This window comes from Schistocerca nitens, chromosome 4 (genome assembly GCF_023898315.1).
Source record: "Schistocerca nitens isolate TAMUIC-IGC-003100 chromosome 4, iqSchNite1.1, whole genome shotgun sequence".
NCBI classification, from domain to species: Eukaryota; Metazoa; Arthropoda; class Insecta; order Orthoptera; family Acrididae; genus Schistocerca; species Schistocerca nitens.
The window spans coordinates 145,258,492-145,279,707 of NC_064617.1; the positions used below are offsets into that span (position 1 = coordinate 145,258,492).

Below are 21,216 nucleotides of genomic sequence, written 5' to 3' on the forward strand. Positions count from 1 at the left end.
CCAAAACATACAATAATCTGCAGAGACACTCTTCCGGCAGCAACACTCATCTAAATGAGACAGCAGGTTAGAAGAACACCTCTTCCCCTCCCTATGACTGGTTTAATCGCCCCTCAAAACTCCTCATCCCACCCCCCTGAAATAACTGACACCGCCACACCCACAAACCAACCGGATACTTACCCCTCCAATACTTCCTTTTCCCAAACTGCGACTCATCTTCTCGACCGACACTCCTAGCCCACCCAACTTACACCTATACTTCACATACTCAGAACACACTTCTCTAGAAGAAGAAAACCAATCTAACACAGTCCTCTCACTCACTCCAGTATCGTGTGCACAAAAACTGAGGACCTATAACAGAAATAATCCATCTCATGACCAGCTTAGATTTATCGAACCAGGTACTGCGTCAAATGGAGTGTCAAATGTTGTTCTTCCGACACTGCCAGATGCACCTACCCCTGGTCCGATATGCTGGAACTCTTGCCAACCTCATTTTCTCTCAGCAGATACTACACTTCCCAATTTCCGCTATTAATCTAAACACCTGCAGGAATCAAGGACAACATGTCCTCCGCCATCTCCGAACACAATGCAGCGCTATTACACTTGATTGGCATGTCCATACCTGATAAGAGAATCCTCGCAATAAATTAACATTTTCCCGCACCACACACAGCAAACCAATAACACCTATCAAAAACATAAACATATAAACAGAGAAAAAATTAAATGACAACTCATTGAAAACAATTCCACTCCTTAAGTCACAAACACGGCTGACAACTACACTCCTCCAACACCAAAGCTCAAATGAACCCCCCCCCCTGCCCCCCCCCCCACACACACACAAAAACAAGCCAGAGGGAACCATCAAACACAAGAAAATGACATCTATGGACACAACCAACTCAAACTCCACGCTGTAATGACCTGACACACCACAACAACCTTACGTCACAGGTCAAAGCAGACAGGAGGAATTGGATGCTTCTGTTTACCAAACCAGATGTGCGGCGAGCAACTGTCAACCATGACATGTTATGGATGCATCATGTTGCTGAGTTGTGGTTGTTGTTGTGGTCTTCAGTCCTGAGACTGGTTTGATGCAGCTCTCCATGCTACTCTATCCTCTGCAATCTTCTTCATCTTCCAGTACCTACTGCAGCCTACATCCTTCTGAATCTGCTTAGTGTATTCATCTCTTGGTCTCCCTCTACGATTTTTACCCTCCACGCTGCCCTCCAATGCTAAATCTGTGATCCCTTGATGCCTCAAAACATGTCCTACCAACCGATCCCTTCTTCTAGTAAAGTTGTGCCACAAACTTCTCTTCTCTCCAATCCTATTCAATACCTCCTCATTAGTTACATGATCTACCCACCTTATCTTCAGCATTCTTCTGTAGCACCACATTTCGAAAGCTTCGATTCTCTTCTTGTCCAAACTAGTTATCGTCCATGTTTCACTTCCATACATGGCTACACTCCATACAAATACTTTCAGAAACAACTTCCTGACACTTAAATCTATACCCGATGTTAACAAATTTCTCTTCTTCAGAAACGATTTCCTTGCCATTGCCAGTCTACATTATATATCCTCTCTACTTCGACCATCATCAGTTATTTTACTCAATAAATAGCAAAACTCCTTTACTACTATAAGTGTCTCATTTCCTAATCTAATTCCCTCAGCATCACCCGATTTAATTTGACTACATTCCATTATCCTCGTTTTGCTTTTGTTGATGTTCATCTTATATCCTCCTTTCAAGACACTGTCCATTCCGTTCAACTGCTCTTCCAAGTCCTTTGCTGTGTCTGACAGAATTACAATGTCATCGGCAAACCTCAAAGTTTTTACTTCTTCTCCATGAATTTTAATACCTACTCCGAATTTTTATTTTGTTTCCTTTACTGCTTGCTCAATATACAGATTGAATAACATCGGGGAGAGGCTACAACCCTGTCTCACTCCTTTCCCAACCACTGCTTCCCTTTCATGCCCCTCGACTCTTATAACTGCCATCTGGTTTCTGTACAAATTGTAAATAGCCTTTCGCTCCCTGTATTTTACCCCTGCCCCCTTCAGAATTTGAAAGAGAGTATTCCAGTTAACATTGTCAGAAGCTTTCTCTAAGTCTACAAATGCTAGAAACATAGGTTTGCCTTTTCTTAATCTTTCTTCTAAGATAAGTCGTAAGGTTAGTATTGCCTCACGTGTTCCAACATTTCTAAGGAATCCAAACTGATCTTTCCCGAGGTCCGCTTCTACCAGTTTTTCCATTCGTCTGTAAAGAATTCGCGTTAGTATTTTGCAGCTGTGACTTATTAAACTGATAGTTCGGTAATTTTCACATCTGTCAACACCTGCTTTCTTTGGGATTGGAATTATTATATTCTTCTTGAAGTCTGAGGGTATTTCGCCTGTCTCATACATCTTGCTCACCAGATGGTAGAGTTTTGTCAGGACTGGCTCTCCCAAGGCCATCAGTAGTTCTAATGGAATATTGGCTACTCCCGGGGCCTTGTTTTGACTCAGGTCTTTCAGTGCTCTGTCAAACTCTTCACGCAGTATCTTATCTCCCATTTCGTCTTCGTCTACATCCTCTTCCATTTCCATAATATTGTCCTCAAGTACATCACCCTTGTATAGACCCTCTATATACTCCTTCCACCTTTCTGCTTTTCGTTCTTTGCTTAGAACTGGGTTTCCATCTGAGCTCTTGATATTCATACAAGTGGTTCTCTTTTCTCCAAAGGTCTCTTTAATTTTCCTGTAGGAAGTATCTATCTTACCCCTAGTGAGACAAGCCTCTACATCCTTACATTTGTCCTCTAGCCATCCCTGCTTAGCCATTTTGCACTTCCTGTCGATCTCATTTTTGAGACGTTTGTATTCCTTTTTGCCTGCTTCATTTACTGCATTTTTATATTTTCTCCTTTCATCAATTAAATTCAATATTTCTTCTGTTACCCAAGGATTTCTATTAGCCCTCGTCTTTTTACCTACTTGATCCTCTGCTGCCTTCACTACTTCATCCCTCAGAGCTACCCATTCTTCTTCTACTGTATTTCTTTCCCCCATTCCTGTCAATTGTTCCCTTATGCTCTCCCTGAAACTCTCTACAACCTCTGGTTCTTTCAGTTTATCCAGGTCCCATCTCCTTAAATTCCCACCTTTTTGCAGTTTCTTCAGTTTCAATCTGCAGTTCATAACCAATAGATTGTGGTCAGAATCCACATCTGCCCCTGGAAATGTCTTACAATTTAAAACCTGGTTCCTAAATCTGTCTTACCATTATATCATCTATCTGATACCTTTTAGTATCTCCAGGATTCTTACAGGTATACAACCTTCTTTTATGATTCTTGAACCAAGTGTTAGCTATGATTAAGTTATGCTCTGTGCAAAATTCTACAAGGCGGCTTCCTCTTCCATTTCTTCCCCCCAATCCATATTCACCTACTATGTTTCCTTCTCTCCCTTTTCCTACTGACGAATTCCAGTCACCCATGACTATTAAATTTTCGTCTCCCTTCACTACCTGAATAATTTCTTTTATCTCGTCATAAATTTCTTCAATTTCTTCATCATCTGCAGAGCTAGTTGGCATATAAACTTGTACTACTGTAGTAGGCATGGGCTTCGTGTCTATCTTGGCCACATTGATGCGTTCACTATGCTACTTGTAGTAGCTAACCCGCACTCCTATTTTTTTTATTCATTATGAAACCTACTTCTGCATTACCCCTATTTGATTTTGTATTTATAATCCTGTATTCACCTGACCAAAAGTCTTGTTCCTCCTGCCACCGAACTTCACTAATTCCCACTATATCTAACTTTAACCTATCCATTTCCCTTTTTAAATTTTCTAACCTACCTGCCCGATTAAGGGATCTGACAGTCCACGCTCCGATCCGTAGAACGCCAGTTTTGTTTCTCCTGATAATGACGTCCCCTTGAGTAGTCCCCGCCTGGAGATCCGAATGGGGGACTATTTTACCTCCGGAATATTTTACCCAAGAGGACACCATCATCATTTAATCATACAGTAAAGATGCATGTCCTCGGGAAAAATTACGGGTGTAGTTTCCCCTTGCTTTCAGCCGTTCGCAGTACCAGCACAGCAAGGCCGTTTTGGTTAATGTTACAAGGCCAGATCAGTCAATCATCCAGACTGTTGCCCCTGCAACTACTGAAAAGGCTGCTGCCCCTCTTCAGGAACCACATGTTTGTCTGGCCTCTCAACAGATACCCCTCCGTTGTGGTTGCACCTACGGTACGGCCATCTGTATCGCTGAGGCACGCAAGCCTCCCCACCAACGGCAAGGTCCATGGTTCATGGGGGGGGGGGGGGGGGGTGAGTTGTGGTAGAATACTGAAAACAAGCTGTAACTTGTGACCATATCCTAATAAATGTACCACAACCACCCTTATGTGTGTGATCGTTTCTCCCCTTTTCCTGCATTCACAGCACCAATTTCTGACTGCTTACAGTGCCATATTTTCTCCTAGTGCCAGAAAGTTGGACTATCACATTTTAAAAATACTCGGCAAGTGAACCTATTACTGAACATACCAATAACATTTCAGCATCCTGTGATGTATACATCCTGCACTGCATCATCTTAATTATAACCACCTGGTACAAACAGACTTAAGAAAAATCCTGGGTGCCTTCAAGTGGTGACTTAGCTGGTGAGGTTAGTGACAGTATGCTACAAGCACTGTAAAAGTTTTTAAGTTCAAACCTCCTCAGACTACAAGCAAGTACTACTAAACACAATGAACAAATAGAAGATAAAGGAACAATAAGGGAATAATTAACATAGTAAATACACATATGAATGAAGAGGCACTGAGGAAGCAATTATCCAAGATAGACGAAATTTAATTACGGCTCAACGCTTCCAGAAGGTAGGTAGGTAGGTAGGTAGGTTTGTACTGCTATCATGAGCTGAAATACATTCCAGCAGTCAACTAAAGTAGTAAGATTTGATGACAGAGACGCAAAATGCGGGCAGGAAACATGACAAGCTCTCTGCAACATGAGAAAAGCACACTAACTCTTGTGGGAACATAACATACTAATAGATAAGTCCAGGATGGAGTAACAGTAACATGGAAAGGACAGATTGCTACTCACGACCTACAGGAGCAACTGAGTTATAGACATGCACAATGAAGAAGAATGTTAGAAATACTTCGACAAAGTCTTTCTTCACAATCAAAAAGAGACACTTTGAATAAAAGCTGAAATAGTTCTAGCAATCTCTTTCATTGCACCTGTCCTTTACTCAATGCCTCCCCTATGTGGTGAGGAGCAACCTACACTTTCCATATTACTGTTATAGTAATACGAAACTTATACCTCAAGAACCGAACAGTCTCAAGAAGAGAGACACCGTATATTCTAGGTAACTTGTTTTCAGGGATTCGAGTATTGAAAATATTACAATCACAACCGTATCTCATAGTCCCAATGAAAAAATCCAAAGGAAACTTCCTGTTGCACGTGCATTGTAACACAGCAACTGAGCCACCTAGTAGCATTAGGAAAGCATAAAGCTATGTTATAACGAAACTAAATCAGTGTTGACACATTTATCAAATGTGTGAGGAAACATTCAACTACGAGGGCTGAAAGATGATGTTGGCTGTCTGTTTTCTTTGATCTTGTGCACCCAGCAGCGATAAATGATTATAAATTGTTTCTATTAAAAAACCAGGATTAGAAAAAAAACCTAAAAAGTGACAATTTCTTCCAGAATTGGGACTATGGGTCACGAAACGCAACTGCACGAAGGGTTACATACATTGAAGTACTGTAGAAATCTGTGGTACAGCATGTATTCTGGGAAGGGAAATCATGCAAAACTATGGTTCAAAGGAAGTTCGAGGAGCTAAAGATAAACGTCATCAGTGTACTGCTGAAAACTGGTAAAAAGTTCAAGAAAGTGCGTAAACCAATCATAATATCCAGCCCTTTTACGAGCTAAAATTACAGTAAATACTGCAAGAAAAATGTTATATGTGCCAGATGTGAAGGAGATTCCCAAGAAAGTGATTTAACAATTTCACCCTGAAACTATATTGTGGGAATCCTTTCAGTTTTACCTCAGATACATAAAATATAGAATTTTACTACAGTTTCCTTCATAATGATTTATTCAAGAGTTATAAAATTCCTTTTACTTCTGATTCAAACAGATTGGTCAAGAGTAAGTGAAAAGTACAAAAAACGTTGTTGAAGACTGTGCTAAAATATATTTTCGGATCCTGGAACTACTTACACATCAGTCTCTCTTTAAACAGTGTCTTAGTAAAAGGCAATAAAAGTTAACGAAATTTCAATTTTTCGTGGTAGTCACAGATTACCGTCTCGTTGGTTACATAAATTACCAAAAATGCGGTGGTACTGCTGAGATTAACTGAAGTAGCAAACGTTTCAGTGGCGGCGGAACAAAATACTCAAATTCAATTCGTATTAAAGCGCGGAGAGGAGTAACAATATTTAGTTTACTCGTCGCCAAAGTAACAGTACTAAACTCCTAATAAGAACTTACAATGTCGGTAACAAATTCTGAACTACGAACTTTACATTTATTATCGGCACCGGATATTTACGGCTACACACATTCTCCAAGTTTCATAGAGAATTAAGTTTCCAAGACAGTTCGCGCAAACAATCAATGTGTTTAACGGAACTATACCATATTTCGTACACTCCACACTCTTCTATTAACACATTAACACAATTACTGCAGTACAAAAATTGATAACCCCATTCAACGCACCTGAGGATACTAGTCAAAGATGCTACAAAATACCGCGCGGTTGATTATACGGGACCGAGATCGGCTTCATTTGTGAATGATCTACACAAAGCATGTTTGTGACCATCACTGCATAGCTAAAACTCCCATTGATAAATGCGTATTTTAAATCTTGAGCTTAAAATTTTAACAGGCAAATTTTAAGTATAGCGAGCAGCTGTTGTTAACTTGCGATCGACGCTACCTGCTTTTCTGCTACAGATTTTATATTGGGTTTAGATAAGAATACATCTCCTTGTTTCTGTTATAAAATATTCTCTTTAGTTTATAATGAAGACGACAGAGTAATATTCATGCTTTTGCAGCAGTGTGAACTAAGATATTACTAACTGTTCGATCTATTTCCGTCGTTCAATCATCAATGCGGGCAGTATTTGTGTTTTGGTTGACACCGCGAGAAGTGTGACCATAGCAAAGTAGTTTTGCGGTTGACACAAAATGATTAATGATGTGCCATGTTTGACGTACATGGCACTGTACATTCTATCGTTTCACGTACTTCAAAGTAATTCGAGAACGTCAACTCTATGGAAACTGAATGCAGAAGAAGGAAAAATAATGGAAGCAAGTCATTTTCCTGGGATTGTTACATTACCTGACGTGAACAGCGATTCGCGGATCGCTGACAGTGACCGGATATTTAACATTATTACGTCAACAATACATTTTGGAAAATCGTGGACTAAACAGAGCATGGAGTATTATTGCACAGATTGTCAAGCAATGAATTTTGCCCCTAATGATATGTAAGTCCTCTACTCCTCTATAACATTTTTAGTTGTTTTTCGTAGAGCTATTGTACCTGTGACATTTATGGTGCTTATTAGGTTGGATTTGGATGTGCTTCGCTGGCCTGTTGTTCCAGCAGGAAACAAGTGCACCGAATACGAGCAACCCCGTGTTACTAGCAACACAGCCCGTGTGTGTGTCCAATGTAACACTACCAGAATCGAAAATCTAGGAGAAACTAGTGTGTGACATGCTACGTCATTGCTGTTTGTTTATTCCTTAAATACAGTCTTTTAAAGAGTATCGACAAGTGGCCGCTGGCCTGGAACTAAGTTTGTAATCAAAGAAGCTGTGGACTGCATATGTTAAACGCTGACGACTGGCTATCATTGATGTTAATAGTCTCGTGCTGTAATTACAGTCTTTCAGGGACCGTATGTGAAAGCTGTTGGTGAGCAACGTTTGCACCTGTTGTCTTAACATTTTATTGTAATCACAGCTTTACGTCAGTGACTTACAAAATCTTTCATTATCCTCCTTCTTTTAAGAGGGAAAAAAGCTTCTGAAGAAAGCAGTTTAGAGTATTTATACACACAAATTAGCCAAATCATGGTTAAACAAAACACTGCATACATCACAAATAGCACAATAAAGTACTTCAGCATGCCACGAAAAGCTAAAAAGTACCCATTCATGGTTTATAGTAGAAAATTTACCATAGAACAATAGTATAATGTAAGAACGGAGGCTTATTTACTCTGAGCATTGCTTCTTGGCATGTAAATAAAAGGTACAGATGTTTTTAAAATCTAGACAACCAGATCGTTTTTGTGACAGTTGGCTAATAGGGCTTGTTTTAGTAATTTATTTTGTATGTATAAGGGTTCTCAGTCTCTCTGTTTACAGGGGTTGGACAAAAATATGTAAGCATGAGAAACACAACATATTATCATGCCTAATACAGTGTAGAAAACATGACATTCAGAAAAACTTCCAGCCATCTCAGAATGGCTAAATACAGGCCCTGTATGGCTTTCAAGGGAATCTTATACCATTCTTCCTGCAAAATACTATAAAGTTCAGGTAACGATGATGGAGGTGGACAGTGATCTGGTACTATTCACTCCAAAGCAGACCACAAAGGCTCATTAATACTGATATCTCGCTACCTTTGGTGGTCATGAGAGATACAATAATTCATCCTTGTGCTCACAAAACTAGTCCAAGACACTGTGAACTGTGTAAATAGGGGTGCTGTCATCTTGGAACGCAGCATCACTATTGGGGAGCAAGTATTGTACCATGGGACAAAAACAATCCGCCAGAATGGTCACACAATGCTTGGTAGTAATAGGATCTTGCAGAATAATCAAGGGCCCCATGGATTACCGTGAATGGCTGCCCAAATTTTCATTGAACTCCCACCATATTTCACTCTTGGGATGTAAACTCGACCAGAGGTAGGAAACCATATGAAACAACACACATCCAACCAAATGACTTTCTTTCGTGGCTCCATAGTCCAGATTTTATGGCTTTGACTACATATTTTCCTGTTACAGGCATTTCATTGCTGATGAGTGGACTTTGAATTCCAGCTCACTCAGCAATTCCCTGCTAATAGAGCTCCTTTTGTGTTGTTTTGGTAGTGACAGTGACAGGGTTCACAAGTATGACATTTAGTTCTGCAGGTGCCATCCTTAGTCAAATATAACAGTGTAACCTGCAGACTTGCAGTCTGCACGTACATTCAAGCATGCATTTCCTTCAGTGGATCCATATTTTTGTTTTCGTCGAAGACCACATCCTGGATTGAGTGAAGTCTAGATAAAACTTATTTTTTTATATTTTTTTTTTTTTTGTAATTGTGAAAATAACACTTCGGTTGACACTTGCTTTCATTTGTAGCAACAAATGTTTTCAGAAGGAAAGCAACTTGATGCTTAACTGAAGCCTGTGATACTGCTTCACCAACTCACAATAAAACTGTAACTTTTCAATGTGATAGGCCTTTGGATGCTGTAGGATCAATATGTCGGCACAACTAAGATTTTGTATCAATATTTGGTGGTGTCACCTACCCACAACCAGTTTTTCACCTTTTAACTTAACCTAATGCATGCTATGCCTCAGTATGTCACCACAAACTACATTAGAAAAAGTGATACAGACACCAAAAAAATATGGGCAGTGTTCAGTTCTCTACTGTTTTCATATGTATGACATCACAGCATCGATATGCCATATGACTAAGTTGACATCCAGTTTCAGTAGTTTCAATTGACCCCAGTGGGGAAGTTAGTGGCTGACCTTTGAAGATGAACATATTCAAATAATGCAGTACTGACTTACTAAAAGTCAAAACCGATTGTGATACCATTTACGTAACATGAGGTTGAAAAATATAATCAAATAGTTTTAGTAATTTGATAAAGGATAGAGCACTACTCATCTTACGGAGATGTTGAGTCGCAGATAGGTACAATGAAAAGACTGCTATACATTTTAGTTTGTAGCCGAAAGGCCTGCCTCTCTCTCTCTCTCTCTCTCTCTCTCTCTCTCTCTCTCTGAGGGAGAGAACACAGTGACAGAGAGAGAGAGAGAGAGAGAGAGAGAGAGAGAGAGAGAGAGAGAGAGAGAAGTTAAACTAGAACATGACCACTCTCTCTGGCCACATTGGTTGGACTTTTGTTGACTACTTTGTCACTGCACTCCACTAAGGCAGTCTACCTAGTCTGTTTATATTCTGAAGAGGTCTTTCTATGATATTGACATATCTACTTTACATAGTATTGTTATTGCTTTGCTGAATAAGAACTTGAGTGACCTTAGTTGTATTACTCCAGAGTGTAATTCTGTAAGAGAGTAGAGAATTAAAGTTTTCAAGAGAAGCCAGGATGCTGGTCTTAAAATGAACAAACCGAGAGATATCCTTTGGCACGTGTTGGTATGAAGTCAATGCGTCTGTAGAAATCTTACCTTCTTGTGTTCTTCTAATGCACCTAGGAAAGTTAACTATGACTGCCAACACATACTTAGGAGGAGAGAGAGAGAGAGAAAAAAGAAGAAGAAGAAGGGAAAAAAAGAAAATCCAAGACTGTAATAATCTTAAAAGTACACAGTCATAGCCAGAATGGTTTCAGTATTGGCAGCATAACAACCTTCCTAAAAAAGGTTTTATTTCAGTTTCCCAATGCTTCTGATAATAATTATTTATTGACTATAAGTTTCAGTCTAAAGATTATCTTCAGGTAGGCCCCTATATTAAAGTTATGTACAACAGATACTTGAAGATCAAAACTAAATATGTGTAAAGTATTATTTATCAGCTGTTGTTGGCAGTTGAAATTTGACTCTTTCAAATATTTGAGCCATGAAACACCAACTGCACTAAATGTAGGGGTAATGATTTTTATTACTTTTGTAATTGTTAAAATTTTAAACTGACAAGGATTTGAATTTTTGAAGCCAGTGCCTGTCGGTATTTACAAATAGCATCTACGAAAGTCATTATGTATTTGTGTTTGTTTGTGTCTGAGTAGCGAGTAGATGCTGATGTATGATGATTTTATTCACATAATGTATATCACAGCCAATACTGGGTGTCTATTGCCTTACTAGTTTTATTTGACTCTTGCTTGATAACGTCCTAGACTGATTTTTTTAAGTATATTGTTCTTTACTTTCTTGATAACAAACTGTAAGATCTGACAATAGTTGTGTCGTAATGAGCTTTAACTCTTCGTTTCAGCTTGTTGTTATGGTACAAGGTACTTTAATACCACATGTTATCTATCCTTGGCCTCTGCTTCTGTTCACTTTTTTCTGCTTATGTTTTATGGAAAAAATGACTCCAAGTGCTGAATAACTACTAGTATATCCAAGAAAATTTGATTTTTTATTAATACTGCCTGCTTAGTAAATGTCTTCCTATTGTTCTTCTCAAATGTTTTCTGTAAACACTGTTATTGAGTCATTGTTTGTTTTTCTGTTGCATGTTTTTGTTCTTTCATGGAATGAGCATAATAGTTGGGTACATATTATTGTCAGTATTAAACCATAATTGTACATCACAATCATCGAGCAAAATCATTATTTTTCAATAGCTGTTGCCTTGACATTCAAGCCATGCATTGGGAACTCTATTGTGTGAAAATAAACTGAAGCAGCTTATGAGTGTGGTAGTGCTGCTTCATACGTCCTACTCACCCTTTGTTGTTTGAAACTTACGTTATTGGCTCTGCCATTTCTAATTTTGGTATGAGTTCTCGTAGCCAAGATATGCCCAATATTTAATGCACTTTCCATTATAAATACCTAAAACTACAAGATAAATTCAGAATCCAGAAGATAAGCTTTAGAACTGTGCTTCACTATGAGAAAGGCAGTTTCTGTCTATAGAATAATTCTTGGGAGAAAGCAGAAGTAGCTTCATAAATATCAAGAGTTCAGATGGCAAGCCAGTACTAAGGAAATAAGGGAATGCTGAAAAGTGGAAGGAATATATAGAAGAGCTATACAAAGGGGACAAACTTGAAGACAATATTACAGAAAGACTGATATGGTAGAATATAAGATACAGCAAACAAAATTTGACAGATCATTGAAAGATCTAAAACAAGACATCAGGAGTATATGACACCACGTCCAAATCTATTAAACTATTCTGTGTGGTAGTAAAGATATATGATGCAGACGAAATACCCTCAGACTTCAAGGAGAATGTAATAATCACAATTCCTAACGTCAAAAAGACAGGAACTGAAAGCTGTTAATATTACCATACCATCAATTTAATAAGTTATGAATGCGAAATACTGACACGAACAATTTATAGAAAAGTGGTATAATTGGTAGAAGCCAACCTTGGGGAAGATCAGGTTGGGTTTTGGTTAAACATAGAAACATACGAAGCAGTATTGACACTATGACTTGACTAACAAGTAATTACACTAAACTCAAGCTAATCTGGCAATTCCCTGCATTTGTGGGTGCTAGGTTAGCAGACATGCTGGATAACAAAATGTCTTAAATTTAGTGTAAACACAAAGATATATTCCTTATCATAGAAAACTTAGCCCTTGGGTGTCTACAGATACAAAAATTTCGCTCATTATGAAACGTGTCCCAAATTTTTAGTTGTCACAATGATGATGTGTAAGACAGTATACTTAATTGCACAATGGTTTCATAAGCATTACATCGGTTGTGCACATTTTGGATTGTGGCATAATGTACTCCAGGAAGATATTTGCAGTTTCAGTAATAACAGTGTGAGATATTTTCACTTTTTCCCTCTCCCATGACCTCTTCTTCATCACTTTCATCATAAATTTCCTGTACACTTTTTGTCATCTCTTCATCTCTTAAAGTTTGGCCATAAATAGTTTCTCGTCTAGCATTATATGCAACAGCAATTTATTTCTGCTGAGAGGTTCAGTTCAACTTATTTCTAATTTCAAGTTTCCACTTGAGGTCTGCATAATGTTTCCTTTTAGAAGCTGTGATACTGAACCATAAACAAAGCCACAATTTCAAGCATGTATAGCTTTCACAATTTCAAGCATGTATATCTTTCTTTAACATTGTAATTAACAACATTGTTGCACTCAACAATTCTTTATTGTATGTGTCGTTTCTACTTGAGCTACTAGAGGCTACATATGGGCCGGAACACTGAAAGGCCGGACTACTGAGAGCTGGATTAATGAGATTTTAGTGCACATAAGTTAAAGAAAGGCAAACCTGTTCCTAGAGAGGACTTTTGACATTGTTCACTGGAATATCCTCATTCTGTTGTAAAGAGTGTCCGATAAAAAATGAAACTTTTGAATACATAATAACTTGCAAATTTATTCATGAAACTGCATAATTTATCAGTTACTGTAGTTTGTGCTATCTGTGATTAAATATGAAATATTATATTACTCTGATGCCCTCCTCGACTCTGCAGGTATCCTCTTGTTCTTTTGATGAAATTTTCCATAACTTCCGAAACGCACCAGAAATGACTGCGGAGAAGCCCTCGGACGTTGGCGTGCCAGGTACATATAGTCCGTGGCTGCGAGCTTGGCTCCAGTTAACCACCGGCAATGGAGGGTGAAGATTTGACAATGCCAGCCACTTGTGCTGGCAAAACTTCAGTAAAATCACTAGATGAACATCGGCCGAAACCCGAGACAGAAGCCAATAGGCAGTTTGTCAATTTACTATGAACTCTGTAGCACATTATTGTAGCCAAGACAGACACAAAACCAACACCACTACAGCAGTATGAGTTTATATGACAACTAGCTCCACAGTTGAAGAAGAGATTGAAATAATGTATGATGAGATACAGGGAATTATTCAGATAATTAAAGGTAGACAAAAATTTGATTGTGATGAGTGACTGGATTTAGTAGAAGACAGAGATCTGTCTGGCAAATTTTTGCTCAAATGATAGTTTTATCATTGCTAATACTAGGCATAACAAAAATGGAAATTCATTTATGGATAACACGTAAAACAAAGGAAAGGCAACCGCTCACTTATAGCTGACTTGATACATAGAAACAAGCAACAGAAACAGTATTTTACTAGCTTTCAAGCTCTTGCTCTTTGTCTATTATTAGTACATCCATTCATGCACACAGCCACACAGAAATCCAGATGCTCGCATCTGTGGCCACAGCAAGACTGGCTGTTGATTATTGACAGTAGTTGCCTGGGCAGATGGAGGTAGGAAGGGTATAGTGTGATAATATGTGGCAGAGCATTCGACAGATGACTCAGTGGCTGCACAATAAGACAGAGGGAGTTCAGAAGATAGAGCAATAGAGCATACAAAAGATAGTGAGAGGGAGGGGGGGGGGAGGTGAAGAAAGGAGAGGAAAATGGAGATGAGCAGGGAGATAGGGAGGGGTGAGAGAAAAGGAGAGGGGTGGAAGAGAGAGAGAGAGAGAGAGAGAGAGAGAGAATGCCTACATGGGGATGGGGGGGGGGGGGGGGTCAGTGATGGGAGAAGTGTACAAGACAAAATCTGAATGGGGAAGGAGTGGATTGGCCACATGAGAGAAAATGCTTAGGCCAGGGGAATTAGAGCACAGGATAAGCTGCAGAGAGAATTCTCACCTGCATAGTTCAGAGGTAGTTGCATGCGTATTAAAGCATCTATTGAAGCCATTTGTGTTGTTGTCTGCAGCATGTTCTGCAACTGAATGATTAAGTTTCCAGTTTGCTACGGTTTGATTGTGGCCATTCATGCGAACAGGTAGATGGTTGGTTGTCTTACCCACATAGAAACCAGTACAGTGATTGCAGTATAGCTGAGGTGTAACATTGCTGCTTTCGCACAGGGCCCTGCCTTTTACAAGTAATAACTGGGACTGGACTCTGATATGAGGCTGTGAGTAGATGTGTGGAACAGGTCTTGCACCTGGGTCGGCCACAAAGGAATGACACATGAAGTCCAGGATTGGAAGCAGGTATTGGAACAGGAATGGAAGAGGATATTTATGTATTGGGTGGACAGCAGAACACTCCTCCCCACCCTCATCTGCCTAAGCAACTGCTATCGATAATCAGCAGTCAGTCTCTCTGTATCCATGGTTGTGTGTGTGTGTGTGGGGGGGGGGGGGGGGGGGTTATGTGCGTGAATATATGAAATTCTACTAGAGAAAGAGCAAGTACTTAAAATATAGTAAAATACTGTTTCTGTTGCGTGTTTTTATGCACCACACATCAGTCCTTTATTTTGCAGATAATACTTGGTTTAAGACTTACCAAAGATTGTGTATGAAGAAGATACATGGGGACAGTGGAAGGTTTCTGATTATACATATCAAAATCAGGTTTTAGTCTTTTAAGACATTTGCAAGAGCAGATGTGGACTTGGATTTTAATTTATTGGTTATGAAGTGCAGATTGAAACTGAAAGACTTCCAAAAAAGAAAGGAATTGTGGAGATAAGACCTGGATAAATTGAAGAAGCTGGAGGTGGTTGGGAGTTTGAGTGAGCATCATGCAACAATGGACTGAAACTGGGGCAGATATACAGGAGAGGCTGAGTGGGTAGTTAGGAGAGTTGAAGTAGGGAAGGCAGCAGAGGATCACATAAGTAAGAAGGCAAGGCCTAATTGTAGAAATCCCTGGATAACACAGGAAATATTGAACTTAATTGACGAAAGGAGAAAATGAAGTAGGTGAAAGATAACAAAGATGTCTAAAAATAGGATTGAGAATCAACCAACCAAACAGAAAATGCAAAATGACTAAGCAGGAACAGCTGGAGTACACATTCAAGGCTGCAGAAGTATGTCTAATAAGGGAAAAGATAGATGCTGCCAATAGGAAAGTTACACAGACATTTAGAGAAAAGAAATAAGACTGTATCCATGCAAGGGCTCAGATCGCAAACCAAGCAAAGAAGTGGAGACTGAAAGGTGGATGGAATACATAGAGATTCTAAACAAGTGAAACAGACTTGAAGACAGTATTGCAGAAATACACTCCTGGAAATGGAAAAAAGAACACATTGACACTGGTGTGTCAGACCCACCATACTTGCTCCGGACACTGCGAGAGGGCTGTACAAGCAATGATCACACGCACGGCACAGCGGACACACCAGGAACCGCGGTGTTGGCCGTCGAATGGCGCTAGCTGCGCAGCATTTGTGCACCGCCGCCGTCAGTGTCAGCCAGTTTGCCGTGGCATACGGAGCTCCATCGCCGTCTTTAACACTGGTAGCATGCCGCGACAGCGTGGACGTGAACCGTATGTGCAGTTGACGGACTTTGAGCGAGGGCGTATAGTGGGCATGCGGGAGGCTGGGTGGACGTACCGCCGAATTGCTCAACACGTGGGGCGTGAGGTCTCCACAGTACATCGATGTTGTCGCCAGTGGTCGGCGGAAGGTGCACGTGCCCATCGACCTGGGACCGGACCGCAGCGACGCACGGATGCACGCCAAGACCGTAGGATCCTACGCAGTGCCGTAGGGGACCGCACCGCCACTTCCCAGCAAATTAGGGACACTGTTGCTCCTGGGGTATCGGCGAGGACCATTCGCAACCGTTTCCATGAAGCTGGGCTACGGTCCCGCACACCGTTAGGCCGTCTTCCGCTCACGCCCCAACATCGTGCAGCCCGCCTCCAGTGGTGTCGCGACAGGCGTGAATGGAGGGACGAATGGAGACGTGTCGTCTTCAGCGATGAGAGTCGCTTCTGCCTTGGTGCCAATGATGGTCGTATGCGTGTTTGGCGCCGTGCAGGTGAGCGCCACAATCAGGACTGCATACGACCGAGGCACACAGGGCCAACACCCGGCATCATGGTGTGGGGAGCGATCTCCTACACTGGCCGTACACCACTGGTGATCGTCGAGGGGACACTGAATAGTGCACGGTACATCCAAACCGTCATCGTACCCATCGTTCTACCATTCCTAGACCGGCAAGGGAACTTGCTGTTCCAACAGGACAATGCACGTCCGCATGTATCCCGTGCCACCCAACGTGCTCTAGAAGGTGTAAGTCAACTACCCTGGCCAGCAAGATCTCCGGATCTGTCCCCCATTGAGCATGTTTGGGACTGGATGAAGCGTCGTCTCACGCGGTCTGCACGTCCAGCATGAACGCTGGTCCAACTGAGGCGCCAGGTGGAAATGGCATGGCAAGCCGTTCCACAGGACTACATCCAGCATCTCTACGATCGTCTCCATGGGAGAATAGCAGCCTGCATTGCTGCGAAAGGTGGATATACACTGTACTAGTGCCGACATTGTGCATGCTCTGTTGCCTGTGTCTATGTGCCTGTGGTTCTGTCAGTGTGATCATGTGATGTATCTGACCCCAGGAATGTGTCAATAAAGTTTCCCCTTCCTGGGACAATGAATTCACGGTGTTCTTATTTCAATTTCCAGGAGTGTAGAAGTAGTGGGCGAAGTTGAGATAGGAGATATGATACTGCGAGAACAACTTGACGAAGCACTGGAAGACCTAAGTGGAAAAAAGTCCCCTGGAACAGACAACATTCCCTCAGAATTACTGAGACCCTTGGGAGAGACAGCAATGACAAAATTGTTCCACCTGGTGTGCAAGATGTGTGAGACAAGTGAAGTACTCTCCATCAGGAAGAATGTAGAAATTCCTATCCCAAAGAAGGCAGGTGCTGACAGGTACAAATACTGTAGGACCGTCAGTTTAATAAGTTGTGATTACAAAGCACTGGCATGAATTAATTACAGAAGAATGGGAAAAACTGGCAGAAGTCGACCTTGGAGGAGTTGGGTTATGCAGAAATGTAGGAACAGGCAAGGCAGTACTGACACTAAGACTTAACCTAGGAGATAGATTGAAGAAAGGCAAACATATGTTTGTAGTATTTGTCAGTGTAGAGAAAGCTTTTGCGGTGTCAGCTAGACTACGATTTTTGAAATTCTGAAGATATCGGGGATAAAATACAGGGGGCGAAAAGTTATTTACAATTTGTACAGAAGTGAGACTGCAGTTATAAGTGTCTAAGTAGTTGAGAAGGGAATGAGATAAGTTTGTAGCTTACCCCGATAATAAACCTGCACATTGAGCAAGCAATAAAGGAAACCAAAGGAAAGTTGGGAGAAGGAATTAAAGTCAAGGAAGAAGAAATAAAAACGCTGAGGTTTGTCAATGGCATTGTAATTCTGTAAGAAACAACAAAGGACTTCAAAGATCAACTGAATTGAATGGAATGGATAGCCTCTTGAAAAGAGGTTGTGAGATAAGCATCAACAAAAGTAAAACAAGAGTAACAGAATGTAATCGAATTAAGTCTGGCAATTCTGAGGAAATTATATTTAGGAGTGAATCATTAAAAGTATTATGAGTTTTGCTATTTGGGCAGCAAAATAACATATGATTGCCACAGCAAAGGGAATGCAAAATGCAGACTGGCTACAGCAAGGAAAGCATTTCTGAAAAAGAGGAATTTGTAAACATTGGATACCTACATAAAAATTTGTGTCAGGAAATCTTTTCTGAAGCAATTTGTGCAGTGTGTAGCCATGTATGGAACTGAAACACGGACGGTAAGCAGTTCAGACAAGAAGAGTACAGAAACATTCGAAATGTCCTATAAAAGAATGCTGAAGATTGGATGGGTAGATTGTGTAACTAATGAGGTGGTATGGAATTGAACAGGTGAGAAAAGAAATTTATGGCAGAAGTTCACTAAAAGAAGGGATCTGTTGATAGGACACATCCAGAAGCTTCAAGGAATTCTTGGTTTGGTAATGGAATTATATATCTACATCTACATACATACTCCGCAATCCACCATATGGTGCGTGGCGGAGGGTACCTCGTACCACAACTAGCATCTTCTCTCCCTGTTCCACTCCCAGACAGAATGAGGGAAAAATGACTGCCTATATGCCTCTGTACGAGCCCTAATCTCTCTTTTCTTATCTTTGTGGTCTTTCCGCGAAATGTAAGTTGGCGGCAGTAAAACTGTACTGCAGTCAGCCTAAAATGCTCAGATACTGGGGGAGGGGGACTGTAGATGGAGACGAAGGCTTGACTACAGTAAGCAGATTGAAATGATATGTGGGTTGCAATAGTTATGCAGAGCGGAAGAAGCCTGCGTAGTATAGACTAGCATAGAGAGCTGCATTAAACGAGTTTTCAGATTGAAGACTGTAACTGCAACTACGACATAACAACAACAACAACCACAGCACCCAAGGAACCATTCCTACTTGTAGGAGATTTTAATGCACATCATGTACTATGGGAATCTTAATCAACCTGCCCAAAGAATGGTGGTCTTGAAATCCTCACTGCGCCAGGAGAGTTATGCCTTTTTAATTCTGGTAGTAGCACATACTTCAGCACCTCAGTGAGATCGTTCTCCACCATAGGCCTTGCTTTCAGCTGTCGTACCCATAATATAGATGTTGTTTAATGGGAAGTGGTTGATGAGTTGCATTCAGATGACTCGTTCTATATCTGGGTCCACCTTGCCGATAGAGCAGCCCCTAAAGGGTAGCCACTAGAGTGGATGCTCAGCAAAACAAATGGGACATGGTACAGCTGACTGGCTGTTTTTGAACACCAAGAAAGTAGAACTACAAATGCGATCTGCCATACTACTGATACATCTGTCCCAAAGTCCTCAGTCCCCCTTCAGAAACAACATTTCTCATGGCAGAATGACAAGTGTTATGCCACAATCAAGACCCACAATTTCACAGTCTTTAGAGTCACAAGGGGAAAGGTACAAAGAACAGTCAAACGGATAAAAAATCAGTAGTGTCATATCTCAATGAGGGACTTTAAACATCCAACACAGGACCCAAACATGTAGAGGTACAACGGCTCAAGTTTAAAAGAATAGTTGACCATGCACTGCGTAGATATGTATCCATAGAGCAGTTCATAATGGGAGGAAACCCCTGTGGTTCACTGTCACTGTAAAGAAACTTCTAAAGAAACAGATTATTGCATAATAGGTGCAAAACAAAGCATAGGGCTATAGACAGAGAGATGCTGAATGAAAAGCATTTGGCTGTTAAGGAGCAATGTGTGATGCCTTCAATGCCTACCATAGCAGAATATTATCAAATGATTCTTTACAAAACCCAAAGAAATTCTTGTATGTAAAGGCAGTAAGTGTCCAGTTCCTAGCGAATGAGAAAGGAACTGAAATTGTGGGTAGTAAAGCAAAAGCTGCAATGCTCAACTCTATTTTCAAATATTCCATTACAAAAAAAAAAAAAAAAAAAAAAAAAAAAAAAAAAAAAAAAAAAAAAAAAAAACAGGAGAATTACCCCAGTTTTATCCTCATACCACTGGAGAGACGAATGAAATAAGTATTAGTGTCAGTAGCGTTGAGAAACAGCTGAAATTGTTAAAATTGAATAAAGCTCCTGGGCCTGATGGAAACCCTGCCAGATTCTATACTGAATTTGTGGCTGAATTAGTCCCTCTTCTAATTATAATCTATTGTAGATCCCTCAAACAAACAGTCCAGTTCTTGGAAAAAATCACAGGTCACACCCTTCTATAAGAAGGGTAGTAGAAGTGAACCACAAAATTACTGTACAGTACCTTGACATCGATTTGTTGTAGAATCTTAGAAGATATTCTGAGCTCAAACATAATAAGGTTTCTCGAACAGAATGACCTCTTCCAAGCCAACCAGCATGGATTCCAAAAACATTGTGTTAAAGTAAATGCTTTTTGTTAACGTATTTAAAAAGAAGTTTTGTGTTAAATTATTAATCAACATCCTATATGAGCATTATGTTTTATTTATGTCTGTTTCTTATTTTTGAGTCACAACACATGCGCTTTTACTCTTAGGTTTTTTGGAAGCTCCTTGATCAAGTGACTTCTTGTGTAAACCATGCCTCCAGATTCAGAAATAAATCTAACTGTTTGAAAACCAAACTTACTGCTTTTTGTCAGCACCTGATTTTTTATTGAGAAGATACAATACATTGATCTGTGAAGCACCACTAGCACATTTCTCACATGACATACTGTAAACTTTGGATCAAGACAGACAGGTAGATGCAGTATTTCTTGATTTACAAAAAGTATTTGACTCAGAAGTTGTTCCCTTCACTTGTCATCCAAAGTATGATCATATTGAGTATCAAATGAAATTTGTGACT

At 40.3% G+C, this 21,216-nt stretch overlaps 1 protein-coding gene across 2 annotated transcripts in view; it reads left to right on the top strand.

Annotated features, from left to right (window-relative positions):
- Positions 1–7,180: 7,180 nt before the first annotated feature.
- Positions 7,181–21,216, top strand: part of LOC126251963 (uncharacterized) — a 143,671-nt gene continuing 129,635 nt past the window's right edge. Inside the window, exon 1 of one of the 2 annotated variants that reach the window (XR_007545816.1) lies at positions 7,181–7,597. Coding sequence is in view for 1 of the 2 variants with exons in the window: in XM_049952727.1 (XP_049808684.1) it covers positions 7,290–7,597 (308 nt within the window). In the remaining variant the exon portion in view is untranslated. The remainder of the gene's footprint in view (positions 7,598–21,216) is intronic. The other variant, XM_049952727.1, reaches the window with a different exon arrangement.